Source organism: Myodes glareolus, chromosome 13, assembly GCF_982192425.1.
Source record: "Myodes glareolus chromosome 13, mMyoGla1.1, whole genome shotgun sequence".
Classification (NCBI taxonomy): domain Eukaryota; kingdom Metazoa; phylum Chordata; class Mammalia; order Rodentia; family Cricetidae; genus Myodes; species Myodes glareolus.
In genome coordinates, this window is record NC_142038.1 from 51,318,300 (window position 1) to 51,336,192 (window position 17,893).

Here is a 17,893-nt window from a genome sequence, read left to right on the forward strand (position 1 = left end):
TGTCTGTGTCTCCAGGAGCCATAGCTTGAATATGTGGGTGTCCAGAGGGTTTGTAGCTCTGAGGTTGCTGGTGTACACAGGAGGTGACATAAATCTGAGAGATCAGGGACAGTTCTCAGAGCTCTGCCAATCACAGAGGGCCTGCCTCTACTTATCACTGAACTGGTAGCAGAGAAGGTGGCAGTACCAGCCAGCAGGTCTGAGTAAGGTGGGCTCGCTGAGATGTGGCCTTGGCTGTAGCCAGTGTTGTTGCCTTTTCCTTGTCTTCCTCCTGGCTTTCTCTGTTTTAGAGGGGCAGGGGTGGCCATACCAGGCACAGAGGGAAGGTGAACAGTTGGGCTCAGCCTCACCCAGCTCATTAGTGAAGGTGGGGCCTGCTCCTTGGGCACACGACATCCCTGCATGCTGGGTGGAGCTGTGCTGTCCCTGGTAGGCCTCTCCAGTGGACAACAAGGTCCAGTGAGCCAAGGCACTACCCTGACCAGACTGTGAGAATGGAGAAAGGCCTTTCTTTCCACACCCCCTCTAGGCCCAATATGCTGTGTTCCTGCTCCTGGCCCTAGCACCCCTCCTAAATCTGGGCCTGCTATCCTATCACCACCCTTCTTATGGAATCGGGGTGCCTGAGCAAGGCCTTTGCCCTGGGCCTCTCTGTTCATTGCCATGAGGAACAACCCTCTGCTGGTCTGCCATGAGCAGGGCAGGGGTGCTGGTCAAGGTGTTGCCTCCCCTCTACTGTGGCCTTGGAACTTCACCCCTACTCCATCCCCTCCTCCATCCCCTGCATTTTCCACTCATGTGCACTGGGCAGATATGGGGCTTGGGGAGGGGTGACCAGGTGTAGGGGGAATCTGAGGGGAGGCAAGGAGAAGGGATGGCAGGAGGAGACAGAGCCCATGCTGAGGGAGCCCACAGCTTGGGAATAGGGAGGTCATATACAACAAGCATCTCCATGGGCTCTGTTCCTGCTCTGCCCCTGCAGAGGCTGAGGAGCTGTACCAGAAGAGAGTCCTGACAATTACTGGCATCTGTGTGGCTCTGCTGGTCGTGGGCATCGTCTGTGTGGTCGCCTACTGCAAGACCAAGTGAGTGTTATATGCTCAAGCCGAGAACAGACCAAGCCAGGGGGTAGCCTCCATTATGTTTTTGTGAGAACAGAACTTTTTCCCTGTACCTACTCTGCCCCGCCTGGGAGCCTACAACTTCCTGTTCCCAGTAGTCTTGGGGCCTCTGCGGCTGTAGCTCCATGGCCAGGCACAGGGAAAGTCTTGGTTCAAACCCAGCTCTCCTATCTCCCATAGGACCTGGAGCAATTGCGCTATCTCAGGGCAGGTTGGGGCAGCAGCTGGGAAAGCTGGGAAGGTCATGGAGAAGAGGGCAAACTGAAAGACAAGCCAGAGAGGGCAGCCCAGACCGCTCAGAGCAAAAAGGCAGGATCAGAAAGAGTGGGCAGAAACTAAAGATATCTGGGATTTAGGTGCCTCCATAAAACCTTGATGTGAGACTTCAGGTGGTGTGGAGCCAACGAAGGACGGGGTGATGCAACATTTGTTCAGATCTGGAAAGTGAGCCTAGACAGTTACCATTTCAGAAGCTGAGTCTATGGGTTTGGACTCCTGCTGCCCTACAGATGGGGCTGACGGTCCTGCTGACCTCATCTTGGATGGAACCAGAACTAGAAAGGGGGGGAAGGAAGGAGGGGGTAGGACTGGGCCAAAGAAGTAGAGTCCGGGAACTGAAGAAAGAAGCGCCAGTTCTGACGGCTGCCTTTCCTCCTCACTGCTCTAAACTTTCAGCCGATGCTGACCCTAGGCCCAGCCCCAGGGGCAAAACCAGGCTCCAAGCAAGTGGCCCCAGGGCATGTTTGGTTTGGGACTTTTTGCTGCTGTTTCTTTGGAAGCAGGGTCTCACTACACAGCCCTGACTGCCCTGGGATCCGCAGAGATCTCCCTGCCTCCACTTCATCTTTGCCACCAAGACACGTTTTTGAAGCCCCTCTCCTCATCTGGAGAGCAGAAGGGCTTTCCCTATGAAGTGGCCTTCAGGCTAGGGCCTAAGGAGAGAAGACACAGCTGGTGGAGAGGCTGGAGTGTAGGGCAGAATGCTGTACAGGACCAGAAGCTGGCTGTCCCAGGAAGCAGCAAGCTGGGTGGAGGGAGGCAGCAAGAGGCAAGCCTGGGGAGAAAAATGGGACACTGACGAGCAGGGAGAGTTAGAGCCATAGGAGTGATAATTACAGTTGTATATGATAAAACAATTTACTGAGCATTTATTATGTGTCAGTATATGGGAGTCCTACTGGCCTGGCTCTTGAATCATAGCATTCTGTTTTATCTTCTTTATAAAACTTCCCTGGAAATGACCATTCATTTACGTGTTATTTACTATCCACCTCCCTTCCCGGCCCCAGGCTGCATGAAGCACAGAGCATGTTTACCTCATCTGTTCCAAAGCAGAATCTGGAGCACAGTAAAAACCCAATAACAATTACTAAACAAATGAGGGAGGGAGGGGCTAGTGCGGTGTGAGAGTCATTTACGGGCTTTCTGTTGTCAGTGATCTTTGGGATAGTAAGGGGTTCTACATTATAGATGGAGGCAGAAAAAATATCTTCATTAAAAAAAAAAAGAAAAAATATTTTCATGAACCCCAGAACTTTGCCACACAGTACAAAGCGAGAGGTTCTGTGCATTGCCCAGTCTCCCTGGAAGGACAGCCAGGGAGTTCCGTCCCTTTGGGGGAGCCATGCTAGGCTCACCTATCCTTCCCCTGTGTAGAAAACAGCGGAGACAGATGCATAACCATCTCCGACAGAACATGTGTCCAGCCCACCAGAACCGGAGCCTGGCCAACGGGCCCAGCCACCCTCGGCTGGACCCTGAGGAGATCCAGATGGCTGATGTGAGTGGTGTTCCCAGACCTGACCCCCTCTTAGCTCGCTGGATAGCAACCTTCTCTGGCTGCAAGGATGGGCCAGGGACCAAACACCAAGGGCCTGGCTTTACTCTGTTCATTTCCATAAGGAAGAATGGGGGGGGAGGGGGATTGGTTGTGGGGGCCATCACTGATCCACCATCAAGTCACATCTCACCCAGGGGGTCACCCTTTAACCTAGAGCTCGGTGCTCATCACTTGCTCCCCCACTCGGAAAGGGAGCCTATCTAGTCTCCATCGCTAACTCCTCCCAACTTTCTGTCCCTTCCAGTACATCTCCAAAAATGTGCCAGCCACAGACCATGTGATCCGGAGGGAAACTGAGACCACATTCTCTGGGAGCCACTCCTGCTCACCTTCTCACCACTGCTCCACAGCCACGCCCACCTCCAGCCACAGGTGAGCGGCAGTAGGGCCCACAGAATCCTGCTGACTCCTGTACTTTGTCATTCAATCGCCCACAGCTAGTTGATATCTCCCCTTGTGTTTGCATACCGATCACAGTCCACCTGACTCTCCAGTACTGGGGCAACCTTGTGCCCGCACAAGCACAATAGTTCCTACAGCTAGAAAAATAACAAGGCTGGTCCCTCCTTCCGTGGAGAGCTCCATGCAATAGTCAGAGCCTTTGCATACTGGCCACTGACGCTGGGATTCTGAGGAATGGCTAAAGAACATGGGGGTGGCAGTGTCCCAGCTGGGGGATGTTAGTGGCAAGAGTAAAGGAAGGAGCCGCTACAACTCACCAACCACAGGACCCCAGCCTTCCTTCTCCCATTATCAGGGTTGAACATCTGTGAAACTCCACATCATCAGAGCAGAGAGGACAGGGCTCTAAGGGAGCCACAGAGGAGATGAAGAACTAAGAGCAGGGTGGCTATGGGACCTCACACCTGCACCAGGACTGCTTGTCCTCCCTGACCTATCAGCTCACTCCATCTGGTTTTCCCAGACATGAGAGCCACACGTGGAGCCTGGAACGTTCGGAGAGCCTGACCTCGGACTCCCAGTCAGGCATCATGCTGTCATCAGTGGGCACCAGCAAGTGCAACAGCCCAGCCTGTGTGGAGGCGCGAGCGCGGAGGGCAGCGGCCTACAGCCAGGAGGAGCGGCGCAGGGCTGCTGTGCCACCCTACCACGACTCCATAGACTCCCTGCGTGACTCTCCGCACAGTGAGAGGTCAGTTTCTACTACCCCTTGACTGAGCCCCACCTTGGCTAGAAAGTTGCCACTCCCAGCCCAAAGCTGATCCTTAGGGTGCCTCAGAAGCATCACCAACAGCCTCAAACAAGGTCCCAGAAAGGTTGGGTGGGCTCCTGGGATTAGAATTGCATCTAGCTCAATGGGTCCTGGCTGGAGTGACCACATAGTTTGTCCCATTAGCGAACATTAACAACTATACTGAAGCATCAGGGACAAACAGGGTTGTTCCATACACCCAAGACCCAAGGTTGTCTGGTTCCCAGTATCACCTAAAGACCCCACATCTCAGCAGAAACAGAAAGATGCCAACACCAAGGAAACTAGAAGCTAGGAAAAGAGGTTTTTTCAAGGGTACTCACTGGAGGGCAGGGACATAAGCCAAGGGTGATCTTAGGCTGTCAGCATCAGCATCAAGATTCCTGTGCCCAAAGGTATGGCTGGGATCCTGAGAAACCCATGAAGTAAGAACCAGGACATTTCTTTTTCCCCGAGGCTGGCAAGGTTGCTCAGTGGCAAATAAGCTTGCCCAAGCCTGGCAGTCTGTTTAATTCCTAGAACTCACAAAGTGGAAGGAGAGAGTCAATGCCTACAGGTTGTCCTCTGACCTCCATACACGTTTTCTCTCTCTCTCTCTCTCTCTCTCTCTCTCTCTCTCTCTCTCACACACACACACACACACACACACACACACACAAAACTAAGGAAATTCCCTTCTTCCCTGACTCCACACCAGGAGTCCTGGGAAGGAGGCCCCACCCTAAAGGGTTTTCCAGCACTGCCAGGCAAGCTAGGTCTGTGAGAGGAAAACAGAGGGTACATCACAGCAGGGGAGGCTCAGGATGGGGAGCAATTCAAATGACTCTATGCCAGGCCTGGGCTAATGAAGCATACCCAGAGATGACCTACCTGCTCTTATTCCAAGCGAGGGACAAACCACTGACTCCTGAGCAGTTTTTACATGCACTAAGCACAGACACAACCCCAGGGCAGAGAAACCTGCTCCAACTACCGGTTCCAAGAAGCACCCAGATTTTCCTCTCCAAGCCCAGCCCTCCGCCTCAAAATTTGTTCCTTCAGTGTAGACAGGAGGAAACAATACCTGCTATACACGAGGCTCGTAAAAGACCCTAAGAAAATGTACAGAGTTCTGCCTCATTCACACCTGTCTCTGTTGTCTTCAGTGGTAACCCAGGCACTAGGTGGGGGAAGACCCTCGGCAGGGAGATGGGGAAGGAAAGTTTTTCGGATGTGGTGTATCGCTGCAGCTGTTCTAACAGAAACACTTAAAAGCACACTTAAGAGAAGTAGGGTGGGCTGTGAGAAGTCACGGAGTTCAGCAGGCAGGTTGGGGACACAGATACACCAAGGGCCCTTGGCTTCTGCTTGCTTGGGAGGTAGAGCCTACTGGGTAAATAGGAAGGGCATCCTTAGCAGAGCTGAGGTTTGATTTGTTTGGTTGGCTTGGTTTTGGTTGGAAAGGGCAGGGGAGTTGTTTTGTTTGCTCTGGGAACTTCCTAGAGTAAAGAGACCCCAAGGTGGTGGCATGACTGGAGAGTGTGCCTCAGGAGAGGAGTGGGTGGCACCCAGCAGTTAAATAGTTCTGCATGTGGGAAAGGGAAGTGAGCAGGCAACTGATTCCTGATTCCATAAGAAAATAGGAAGGACACTAAGGCAGTTCCAGAGCGCAGTCAGAAACATGGAATGTAGTCTGGAAGAAAGGCATGGCGGTGAGTGAGCCTTGTAATGGAGTATGGATAATGGTGGAGGCTGAAGGCTCACAAGGTAGACTGTGAAGAGCAAAACCGTAATCTGGAGATATATTAGCAAAAGCAAACTTTTCAAGAAAGTAAGGGAAATAAAGACCCGTCTTATTTTGGTATTATCTGCTCTGGCTTGAGGAGCCCACCCAGTGTCCACTTCCCTGTGGCAGCTTTTGGGATTTCCCTCTCTCAAGCCAAGCCTTGGGCTAAGCCGTTCGTGCAAAGGCTGTTGAGCTCAAATCCAAGGAGACTCTGAATGGTGGGTAGTAGTTCCTCAAAGTAGCCTTACTAGTTTCTGCCTAAACCGCATTCAAATCCCAGGGATAGGTACCCAGGATTCACACTGGGAGGTATTAGCAAAAACAGGCCTTGGTAGACCTGGGAGTCCTTGGCTCCAAGAAGAGACACCTACTGGTGTCTTGGTGAAACGGGGAGGAGGGAGTCAGTTGATTCAGAAAGAATAGATCGGGCCACATCTTGGTCATTACGTCCTTGACACTTAAATGTCTGAGTCTCTTTTTCCTGTGTGTAGTATGGTCCTCACCTGTAGAGTCTCCAGAACAGATGAGCCCACATATAAAGCACCTCAAGGTGAGCGTGCCCCGGCGAATGAGCATCCATCCCCACAGCAAATGACCACTTACAGAGATGCTTAGTGAAGGGTAGACACTGGGCTAGGGTACTACCCTAGACTATTTCTGAAATCGCCCAGCATCACTCTGGAGTAAACACTATAGTTAACTATGCAGGCTGAGAGGGATCGCGGAAACTGAACGAGGTCAGAGCCACAGCCTTCACTCTTAGGGCTGGGTCCTTTCCGGTTGGAATCTCTGGCCCTACAACCAGATTCCCCGATCCACGCTTCTGTCTCTCCCGTAGGTACGTGTCGGCCTTGACCACGCCCGCGCGCCTCTCGCCCGTGGACTTCCACTACTCGCTGGCCACGCAGGTGCCGACCTTCGAGATCACGTCGCCCAACTCTGCGCATGCCGTGTCGCTGCCGCCCGCCGCGCCCATCAGCTACCGCCTGGCGGAGCAGCAGCCGCTCCTGCGGCACCCGGCACCGCCGGGCCCTGGGCCGGGGTCCGGCGCGGACATGCAGCGCAGCTACGACAGATACTACTACCCCGCAGCGGGGCCCGGACCGCGGCGCAGCGCCTGCGCGCTGGGCGGCAGCTTGGGCAGCCTGCCCGCCAGCCCCTTCCGCATCCCGGAGGACGACGAGTACGAGACCACGCAGGAGTGCGCGCCCCCGCCGCCGCCGCGGCCGCGCACGCGCGGCGCGTCCCGCAGGACGTCAGCGGGGCCGCGGCGCTGGCGGCGCTCGCGCCTCAACGGGCTGGCAGCGCAGCGCGCACGCGCGGCGCGGGACTCGCTGTCGTTGAGCAGCGGCTCGGGCTGCGGCTCGGCGTCGGCTTCGGACGACGAGGCGGACGACGCGGACGGGGCGCTGGCGGCCGAGAGCACGCCTTTCCTCGGCCTGCGAGCGGCGCACGACGCGCTGCGCTCGGACTCGCCGCCGCTGTGTCCGGCGGCCGACAGCAGGACTTACTACTCCCTGGACAGCCACAGCACGCGCGCCAGCAGCAGACACAGCCGTGGGCCGCCCACGAGGGCCAAGCAGGACTCGGGGCCCCTCTAGGCCTCCCCCGCCTCGCCCGCCCCACGTCTCCAAGGAGAGCGGAGACCACCGACTGGAGAGGGAATAGGAGCGAACAAAGAAATAAAAATATTTTTATTTTCTATAAAAAGGAAAAAAGTATAACAAAATGTTTTATTTTCATTTTAGCAAAAAATTGTCTTATAATACTAGCTAACGGCAAAGACGTTTTTATAGGGAAACTATTTATATGTAACATCCTGATTTACAGCTTCGGAAAAAAAAAGAAACAACAAAAAAAAAGAGAGATGGGCCAATTTTTTGACTCTTTAATAGAAACCTATATTGTGGTGCCTTTTGCTGTACGCTAATCTGGGGCTCCTGGAGAGTCGTCTGGGGTGCAGGGTGGGGATGGGCGCTTATAGGATCCCAAACCGGTGAGGGTGAGAAAAGGCAGGGAAAGAAGAGACCAAGGTTCTACTGGCCCTGAGCGTAGTGGGCAGTGAGGAAGAAAATGGAGACAAGGCAGAATTTGATCTTCCCCTGTCAGATCTGGAATCTCGGGCAGAGAGGGCAGGGATCCTTGCCTAGAGCTGGAATTGAGGTCGGGTTACTTCCAGGGGGAGACATAGCCCCCCCACTACAGCAACTAGAATGGGGAGGGGTCCTCCCCGCTCCTCACCTCCTCACGGCTGCTAAGGGAAAGAGGACAGAGAAGGCGGTCTCCCCACCAGCCCCCGGCCTAGGGAGGGGCAGCACTACCAGGGGCCCAACCTTCATGGCTCCTCCTCCTGCGGCCTCCAGGGTACTCTGTCCTCTGCAGCACCTTCGTTTACAGGTCGTCTTTTCTATTTTATGCCTGCATGTCCTTTGCATTTCAGATTCTTTAGATTGAATGCATGGTCACGCTGGGACCCAGAAGAGCCACTCTGACAGTGTATTCGATTCCCCTTTTAGCAATAAAGTAACACCATGTCCTTCTCACAGTCCAGCTCCCAACCCACCTATGATTTCCATCCTCCAATCCTGCCCTCCCCTGCCCTCACAACTGGATCCAATGCTAATTTGTCAAAAAAAAAAAAGGCATTTGTCTAAAAAGGAAACAAACAAACAAACAAATCCCAAACAGGAACAGATGGGAACCCTGACATGTCCAAACACCTGACTGTTGACACTTGAACATTTTTATATTATAAATAAAATCAGAAATAACTCCTGTTTGACTGTGTGTACCTGGCCCAGCTGAGAAGGGAAGACAGAATGAGGATCTGGGCCCTGTGGGTCCTGGAAGAGAAATTGGAGAGGGCCAGGGCAGTCCCTGAGCGGAAGTGACCCTCTCTCCAGTCCCGCTGGCCCCAGTTCCGAGGACCTGTTCCAAGTCTTCCTTCCAAGTCATTTATAAGGTGTCCCCCCTGGGTGCTGGGGAGCCCAGCCAAGGGACTGACGCAAATTGTTCTGCTTTAAACTCAGCCTCAGAACTCTGGCCCAGTCCCTGCCCTGGAGCTAGGAGGCTGGACTGAGGCAACAGTTTCCCACCCAGGTGGGTGAAAAGGGAAGGGTTGTGGGGTTGGCACTGGGGCAGTGGAGACAAAGATGACCCTTGGGGCCTCAGGCACGTCACAGGCAGAGTCTGGACATGTAAGACAGCATAATGGATACCCTCATTGCCAGCAGGACCACAGCAGCTGCGCTTCTAAGCCCACAGGGTATTGCTCTTTCCCCAGTTTTATACCCCCTCAGAGCCAGGGCCGGTCTAAACCTGCAGCTCTGATAAAGGTCTGATCTCAGGCATGGAGGAGGCAGATGGAGTCCGGGGTGAAGAGTCTTTCTCATCAGCCACCTAGAATACCAGAAACCAAGATTCCAGCCTTCTGGACCTGAAGCCTCCTCTCCAAAGAGCTGGGGTGAATGTGTACATATTTACGTATGCTTGTGCATGTCCTTGAATGTCCCAGCGTGGAGCTAGACAGCCACTATCAGAGGAGCGGGACAGAGAGGCCCAGAGCAACAAGGACGGAGTCTGAGTGCCAGTTTTGGCCCGCGCTAGCTGTGTGCCTTCTCCAACCCACAATTTGCTTAGTGAGAAACGAGGAAGACATTGTATAGCTCAGCGAGCTGCTGTGGAGATTACGTGCAGATGGGCCCAGCACTGCTCCTGAGAGATGTCCAGAAGATGCCTCCCTTGATGGTGGTGGGGACAGAATCCTGAGCTTTGCAACCCTGAATCACACAGTGGCAAAGACTCGATGAGGCGATGATTAAGAAAAGGCTAAACTTACAAATTCATCATTATATTTGTTGGTGGGTGCTGAAGGGGGCACTTATTACAAAGGAAAAAATTAGGGAAAAATTACTGGGCTGAATGTTCAACAAACCTGTATATCATGGACATCTTCCAGGCCCCAGCCGATGACGGCTTAGACGCCTCTGCTATCTGTTTGCTGTTGCCTTGAGAGCTTGCTTAGGGTGGTAATCCTTACGTGCGACCTCTGATCTCTATGGGACCCCAGGTTAACTGCTATGACCTCTTGGTGAGTCCACGGATCAGATCTTATTACGATCCAGGTTAGAGCCCTCACTTGGGCTCTCAGTCGTTGCCTTCTCGGTTTTCATTCAGAAACCACCGCTGTGACTCAAATGAACTCTCCTATCTGTATACGACCCCGGTTGACTTAGTGAACTTGTACCTGACCCCATTTTGTTCCTTTATCATCTGCCCTGTATTCTAAGGTACCTGCCAGAGTCCAAGGATAGAACTTAACCTAGCTCCTCGGCTCTCTCCTCATTACATCAGCCACCTACTCACTGGAAGTGTATGGTTGGGACTCAGGAGCATGCTTGACCAGAGAGACCCTCTTGCCCACCCTGACTCTCAGGTTTCAGCCTTGGGGGAAACTTGAGTGTGTGGCCTTTCAGGAAGCATTGCAATCACTTTAAGCAACTTCCCTTCCACCACCCTGTCCCCTGGAACACTCAGGACATTCAGGCAGCTTCGTAGGTCAAAATTCTCTTCCCTGCTCCCCAAATTCTTTACTTTGTAGTATCACGTTTAGTCTTTCCCCAGCCTCTCTCAGAGTCCCCGATGGCAATGATAACCACTTCTGCCCGAGACCCCCCCATATCTGTGAGACCCATGGAGACAGGGAGTGGACCTCCTTCACCACCATCCCAGCACCCAGCAACAATCTATGCCACATGGTTGTCCCTCACTGAAGAGGTTGAAGGCCATTTGTCTAGAGTTAGCAACCAGGAGTTCCTGAACCCTGGGCAAATAGCCAGGACCTCTAGATGGAGAAAACCGCTTACTACATTTTGTCAGACCCTGGGTTTGACTAGTCCTCCTGGGCATGTTAGGAGCAACGGTTAGGGAAGAGGAACATGATGGTCTATTAGAATGCAGGAAAAATATTAGAACTTTGATTTAGATTTATTTTCATCTCATCTTTTTTTAAATTTCTATTTTTGTGTATGTTTTATAATGTACATAATATTTTAGTACAGTAGTACATGTATATAATTTACAAATAAAGAATTATACAATTAAGGAAGTGAAGTAAGAAATGTCTTTACTGGTGGGAGGCACGACTAGTGCTTGGGGAATCGCACACGCGCGCGTGTCTGTGGCTAGTGAGCTTACACCTCGGCTGTCATCGCCCCCCGCCACTCCCCTGACACAGAGGGAGGGACCCGGGCCTGAAAATCAAAGAACCTTCAGGCAGCTGGACAAAGAACTGAGATCTCTTTACTGCCCCTAAATCGCCTTTCTGATCTCATTCAAACGAGCGTTTACTTCCCCTGAGCAAAACAAAGGGGTCAGAAGGTTTGGTTATAATACACACTTCAGCTAATCCAATTTAAACAATCTGGAGTTAAGCCCCCTGCGCCTCTCCACATACTTACAGCTCCCCACATCCAATGGGAGTGGACCTTAAACACTAGACCGACCGCTTAGTCACAGGCTTACGTCACCAAAGAGGTCAAACTGTTGGCCAAACAATAGGAAAGGCTAGTTCACAGTAGCTGTGTCTAGAGGGCCATCCCCTCCCCAACTCACTTGTTGGTCTAAGTGAAGGATGTCAACCCATGACGGACACGCGTCTCTATTCTCAGCTACGTCCTTAGCTAGGCTTTTCTCACTCACTAAAAAAAGGAAAAGATCATCAGTAATTAAAAACTTGCCACTCCACCTTGTCCCCGAGCCCATGAGTTGAGAGCTCCCTCCACCTCACTCTATCATTCAGCCTATGGCGCTCGGAAAGGTAGAGTGACCTCCGTCCCGGCCAGCAGGTCGGTGCAGAGGCCACACTGGAACTCGAGACCCAAGCAAACAGAGGAGGGCTCCTGAGCCATCACCCCACAAGGGCACCCTTGGGACAGGGGAGGTGACACGCGTATCCTGTTTAGTCCGAAAGCATCAACTGAAAAAGTGCCAGAGAGTCACAAGTCAGCTGGAAGAGGAAAAGGTCTTCATCTTTCCATCCAGAGCGTCAGGGCAGCGGAGGGCCCCATAGCAGGCGGCCTTGCTCGCAGGCCGAGCTCTGAGACAAGCTTGTTCCTTCATCTGGGTTCATCCTCTAATTGGTAGTAGTTCTCAAACCTTCCTTAAATTAGTTCTTTACATATATATATAGTTTGTGTCCATATAAAAAAGAGGCAGGAGAGGCCTCAGAGTGGATAAAAGGAGAGATGGATACACGCACGAGTGGAATCAGTTTGGCACTGAGTGGAGGTTAGGCCTCAGATTATTGCAATGTGAGGCAGGAGACCTGGACCGGTTGCAAAGGTTGCTGGGAAAAAGGAAAGGAGAAGGCGTTGCTGGTGGTCCATAGACCTGCTGCTGGTCAACTGAGAGGAAAGAGGAGAAAGGGTAGGTATCCAAGCTGAGACCCAGAGTCCTCACAAACACAAGATGAAGGAGCCGCTTGATGAGAAGGGGCCTGGGGAAGCAACAGTGACTGACTTCTCCGGCTGGCAGCCCTTGAGCGTGTCTGACCTGCAAAGCAAGGCCCCATGACTTGAGGGCAGCCAGGGCTAGAAGAGGATCTAGGCCGGAGACGGCCGAGGATACAGAAGATCAGCGCCATGAAATGGCATCTCCTTGACCACAAGGCTCTCCATACCCCTCTGGTTGCCAGTTTTAACTGCCTGACGCTTGGTCCAAGCAGCCTTCGACTGGAATTGTGCTCACTGACCCCCTCTGGGGACATTTGCCTGCCTCCAGGGCCTGTACAGCCACACCAGCTAAGAATCAGATGCGGAGGCATCCTTTGTGGCTTTGCTGCCAGTCACAGGCCCGTGCCCCAGGCTGAGGGCGGGGCTTGAGTGTGTCTTCCGGAGAGCTGGGTCATCCCCTTCTAGAGTAGCCAGACGGGCCTCGATCCGCTCCAGGTCATCAGAACCCACTTTGATTTTCACGGATAGGAGGTGGATGTAGGTCTCATAACGGCTTTTCTGGAAATAGGGCAGACAAAAGCCAAAAGCAAAGTCAAAAGAGATGCAACAAAAAGGAGATGGGGAGCCATCTTAGAAAACTAGCAGTATAGGGGGCTGGAGAGATGGCTCAGAGGTTAAGAGCATTGCCTGCTCTTTCAAAGGTCCTGAGTTCAATTCCCAGCAACCACATGGTGGCTCACAACCATCTGTAATGAGGTCTGGTGCCCTCTTCTGGCCTGTAGACATACACACAGAAAGAATATTGCATACATAATAAATAAATATTTTTTTTAAAAAAAAAACTAGCAGTATAGCATTGCCCTCTTCGGCACGCAGGGAGCTCTTGCAATCGATAAAAAGGAAATGGACTATCCAATAAAAGACAGGCAGAATACACACACGTAGATCTCACTCATAATTTTTTGAGACATCATCTCATTATGTATTCCTGGCTGTCCTGGAACTCACTCTGCAAACCAGACTGACATTGAGCTTGCTGAGATCCTCCTGCCTCAACTTCCTGAGTACTGGGATTATTGTCAGACCCCCATCATGCCCAGCTTCTCACTTACACCTTGAAAATCCAAATAATATCAATAATTTCTTAGATATAACATGAAAGACGTGGACAATAAAGGTAAAAATGGACAAATGGAACTACATTGATATTTAAAATGTCTGTGCTTTGAAGGATAAGAAAATTACATTTAATGAGCACAAAACTTCTATTTGGGAAGACAGAGAAGTCTGGAGATTGGTACAATGTGAAGAAATGCTATTGAGCTACACACTGAAAAGTAATCAAGATGGTGCAATCTATTATGTGTTGCCCCAATTAAAATTTTAAAAATTTGGGAGCTGAATGGATGGCTCAGCGGTTAAGAGAGCTTGCCGCTCATACAGAGGACCCGAGTTCAGTTCCCAGCATCCCTATTAGGCAGATCACAACAACCTGTAACTCTAGCATCAGGGGATCTGATCCTCTCCCTTGGCCTTCATAGGGATCAACAAACAAGTGTGCAAAATAAATAAAAAGAAATATTTTTAATTAATAATGTAAAATCAAATGAAAATAATAATGAGGCAATGATTGTTAAACTTGCGAGATCAAGGAAGATTAAAACATCTCCAAATGCCCGGTATTGGGAAGGGTATGAAGAAATGGATGCGTTCACAAACACTTAAAAGAGATGTAAGTTGCTGTCAACATTTAGGAGGGGGGCTTAGTGGTATTTGAGCACCTTGACTCTGAGCTCCAGGCCTTCCCCACCATCAGGAGAAGGGGAGCCTTTTCGCCCAGTTCTGCCTACCAGGCTTCATGTCCTCCCCACACACATTAAGCCAAGTAAAAGAGGACTCAGATGCCAGAGTTGCAGTCATCACTGGTTAGGATCCAGTGCTCTGGCTTCTCTCAGCATCAGTTTACCTTTCTGTCAAATGGGTATAGTTATAGAAACCCTTTCACAGGATTGACATGAAGGTCCATGCAAAGAAGGGAGAAGAGCCAGGGTTCAGCCCAAGAAAGCTCACTACAGCTGCTGTCATCTCTGTTTTCACATTGCAGAGTAGATGTTAGGGGCTCCTAGAGAAACCCAGGCATAGGCAAAACTGACCAACATTTGACAGCCAGACTGTGCAAGACTGGCCATAGGACACTGTGGCTTACACCTAATAGAACCCCACAATGGGGGAGTCTCGAACTAGAGTCCCTAGCATGCTGATGGCAGGAAGTGGAGGGTGGGAGTGGGCCCCCTCCTCTGGCCCCAGCTTTAACCTTTGCCATCCACCTCCCAAGACCTACCTCAAACGTGAGATAGTGTTCCTTCAGCCGGTATTCCTCCGCCTCCTTGGACTTGAGGCCCCTCTCCACTGGGTGACACCTGTGTTCAGCCAACTCTGCAGTCACCTGCCTCAACTTATTCTCATGAGACTGCAGCTGTTCCTCCTGCAAGGACAAGCCCGGGTCAGTGAGGTCTGGAATGTCCAGGGGTAAGCCAACTTCATCACACCGAAAGCAGTTTCAGCACAGGGAAATTGGTGCCAACCAGAGTCTTCAAATTCTCCTCCTCAGGGCCATCAGCCCTCCTCAGTGCCCAGGAGGAGATAAGAGAGCTTGAGGTCTGCATGTGAGTGTCCACACCGCCACCAGAGCCCCGTGCATAGAATTCCACACCTGCGCCCAAGCATGCGGGGCCAAGGGTCAGCCTGGCCCCAGTTACCTCTACCTCTATCCAGCACATGCATCGTCTCACAACCACCTTCGGGTGTGCGTGACAGCTGCAGATCCGGATCACACCTAAAGGTAGACTGAGACATTGTCGTCGACAGCCCAGTGCACACACCCCACTCACTACAGTGAGGAGGCCCCTTAGAGCAATCTGCCCGCACGGATATGTGGACACACCTGTGCTGCAGGCATACAGGGGTGCATGTGTGCACTTGTGTGCTCATGGGATGTATGTGTGTGTGTGTGTGTGTGTGTGTGGTGTCGTGTCTGTGTTCACTATGCTCCCCATACACAGGTGCTCCCAACAGATACAGAATGCCCTGGAGCTCTGTGGAGAGACAAAGGCCCTGATAGGAAAGGGGCCAATGGCTGAAGAAGGAAGTTTGTAGCTTGCCAACCCTCTGTTCTCAAGTTCTGGTCCATCCTTTATCCTTTCTGTCCAAAATACCCTGAGAATCTGTAGTATTAGTGAGATGGGGTTTTCATAGCAACTAAAGTATTTAAAGATTAAAAAAAAAGAAGAAGAATGTTATCCTGGCTAGGCTTGACATAAGCTAGAGTTATCTAAAAGGCGGGAAATTCAATTGAGAAAATGCCTCAGTAGATCGGGTTGTAAGGTATTTTCTTAATTAGTGATTGATGTGGGAGGGCCCAGCCCATCATGGATGGTGCTATCTATGGGCTGGCGGTCCTGGGTTCTATAAGAAAGCAGGTTGAAGTTAAGCGGTGGTGGTGCATGCCTTTAATCCCAGCATTCGGGGAGGTAGAGGCAGGTGGAGCTCTATGAGTTTGAGGCCAGCCTGGTCTACAGAGGGAGCTCCAAGACAACCAGAGATACACAGAGAAACCCTGTCTCGAGAAAAAGAAAGGGAGAGAGAGAGGAAGCAGGCTAAGCAAGCCAGGAGAAGCAAGTCCGTAAGCAGCACCCCTCCATGACCTCTATCAGCTCCCGTCACCGCTTTTGAAGATAAACAGTTCCACTGTTATATGGGAATGTGAGTGAGATAAACCCTTTCCTCCCCGAGTTGCTTTTGGTCATGGGCTTCATCACAGCAATAGTAACCCTGACTAAGACAAACGTCAACACCAGACTGTTTCTAAAAAGTGAAAAATGGGAACTAGAGGGAAGGCTCCGTGGTTAAAAATGCCGGCTTCTCTCCCAGAAGACCTGGGTTCAATTCCCAGCACCCACATGGTGACTCACAACCATCTGCAACCCTAGTTCCAGGAGATCTTATGCCCTCATCGGGCCTCTGCAGGCACCAGGCACATGCCTAGTGCACAGACATACATGCAGGAAAAACACCCAAACACATAAAATAAAATAAAGGAGTCTCAAAAAATGTTTTATAGGGAAAGTCGAGCACAAAGTCTCTTGAAGACTGGAGGGAATGGCACGCACGGGGTGGGACTATAAACTGTCAGTACATTTACTGAGGAAATTACTCTGGGTGGGAGCTCATCAAAAAAAAAAAAAAAAAAAAAGAGGAGGCCACAGAGAAAACTCAGCAGGTAAACTTCTGGCTGAACAAGCCTGATAACCTGAATTAGATTCCAGGACCCATGAAAAGATAGGAGAGCAGACTACACAAAGTAGACCTCTGACATCCACACATGCCAGGCCATGTGTGACCCACCCCCAACACAGCATACGCACACAAAATAATAAAATTTAAAAAAAAAAGCTACCAAATGCTCCAACTGTACCATTCCTGGGAATATAAAGTCGGCACACCACAGCAATGCCTGCACACCCATGCATCTTGCAGCATTGTTCACAACAGCCAAGTGACAGAATCAGCCTGACTGTCTATCAACAGATGAATGGATACAGAAAATGTAGTGTATACACACATGAAGTTTTATACAGCCATGAAGAATGAAATTATGGGGTATTAAAGAGATGCCTCAGCAGTTAAGAGCACTTACTGCTCTTCCAGAGGAACCAGGTTCACTTCCCAGCACCCACACCAGGTGGCTCACAACTGCCCATTACTTCAGTTCCAGAGAATCTGAGGCCCTCTTCTGGCCTCTGTGGGCACCTGCATGTGTTTGACACAGATAAACTCACACAGGAACACACACACTATACATAAATTTTGAAAAATAAAAATGAAATTATGTCATGGTGTAGGAGGGTCTTCTTTCTATGTGTTGCTTTCATTGGTCAAATAAAGAAACTGCCTTGGCTTTTTGATGGGGCAGAATTTAGATAGGTGGAGTAGACCAAACAGAATTCTGGGAGAAAGAAAACAGAGTCAGGCAAACACCATGGCTCTCCTCTCCGAGACGAACACTAGTTAGACTCATGTCAGTAAGCCACAGTTAAGTGGCAATACACATTAATGGAGATGGGTTAAACTAATATGTGAGAGTTCACCAATAAGAGGTTAGAACTAATGGCCTAGGCAGTGTTTAAATGAATACAGTTTCCATGTAATTATTTTGGGTAAAGCTAGCCAGGTGGCCGGGAGCCAGGCAGGACAAAAAGCAGCCCGCTCACCATTTACAACAATGTCATTTATAAGGAAATTAATAGAACTATAGATCAAGTTAAGCAGGATGTGACACACACATGCACACATATGCACGATGCACATACACACACATGTGCACACACATGCATAAATGTACATGCAAATACACATACATGCACATACACACACACTAAATAAATCTCTAAACCATCAAATGGAGCAGTGGATGAAGGACCAGTCATGTGCCACCTATCTCTT

The 17,893-nt window shown here is 50.8% G+C and overlaps 2 protein-coding genes across 5 annotated transcripts in view; one reads left to right on the forward strand and one right to left on the reverse strand.

Annotated features, from left to right (window-relative positions):
* Positions 1-8,714, forward strand: part of Nrg2 (neuregulin 2) — a 184,582-nt gene extending 175,868 nt beyond the window's left edge. For all 3 annotated transcript variants that reach the window (XM_087896150.1, XM_087896148.1, XM_087896149.1), the window contains 5 exons: positions 983-1,085; positions 2,778-2,901; positions 3,206-3,333; positions 3,887-4,114; positions 6,778-8,714. In XM_087896150.1, the coding sequence (XP_087752276.1) occupies positions 983-1,085; positions 2,778-2,901; positions 3,206-3,333; positions 3,887-4,114; positions 6,778-7,540 (1,346 nt within the window). In that variant the 3' untranslated portion in view covers positions 7,541-8,714. The remainder of the gene's footprint in view (positions 1-982; positions 1,086-2,777; positions 2,902-3,205; positions 3,334-3,886; positions 4,115-6,777) is intronic.
* Positions 8,715-10,906: 2,192 nt separating this feature from the next.
* Psd2 (pleckstrin and Sec7 domain containing 2) overlaps positions 10,907-17,893 on the reverse strand; it is a 52,818-nt gene continuing 45,831 nt past the window's right edge. For both annotated transcript variants that reach the window (XM_087896152.1, XM_087896151.1), the window contains exons 14-15: positions 14,733-14,876; positions 10,907-12,949 (exon numbers count right to left, since the gene is read on the reverse strand). In XM_087896152.1, coding sequence (XP_087752278.1) covers positions 12,740-12,949; positions 14,733-14,876 — 354 coding nt within the window. In that variant the 3' untranslated portion in view covers positions 10,907-12,739. The remainder of the gene's footprint in view (positions 12,950-14,732; positions 14,877-17,893) is intronic.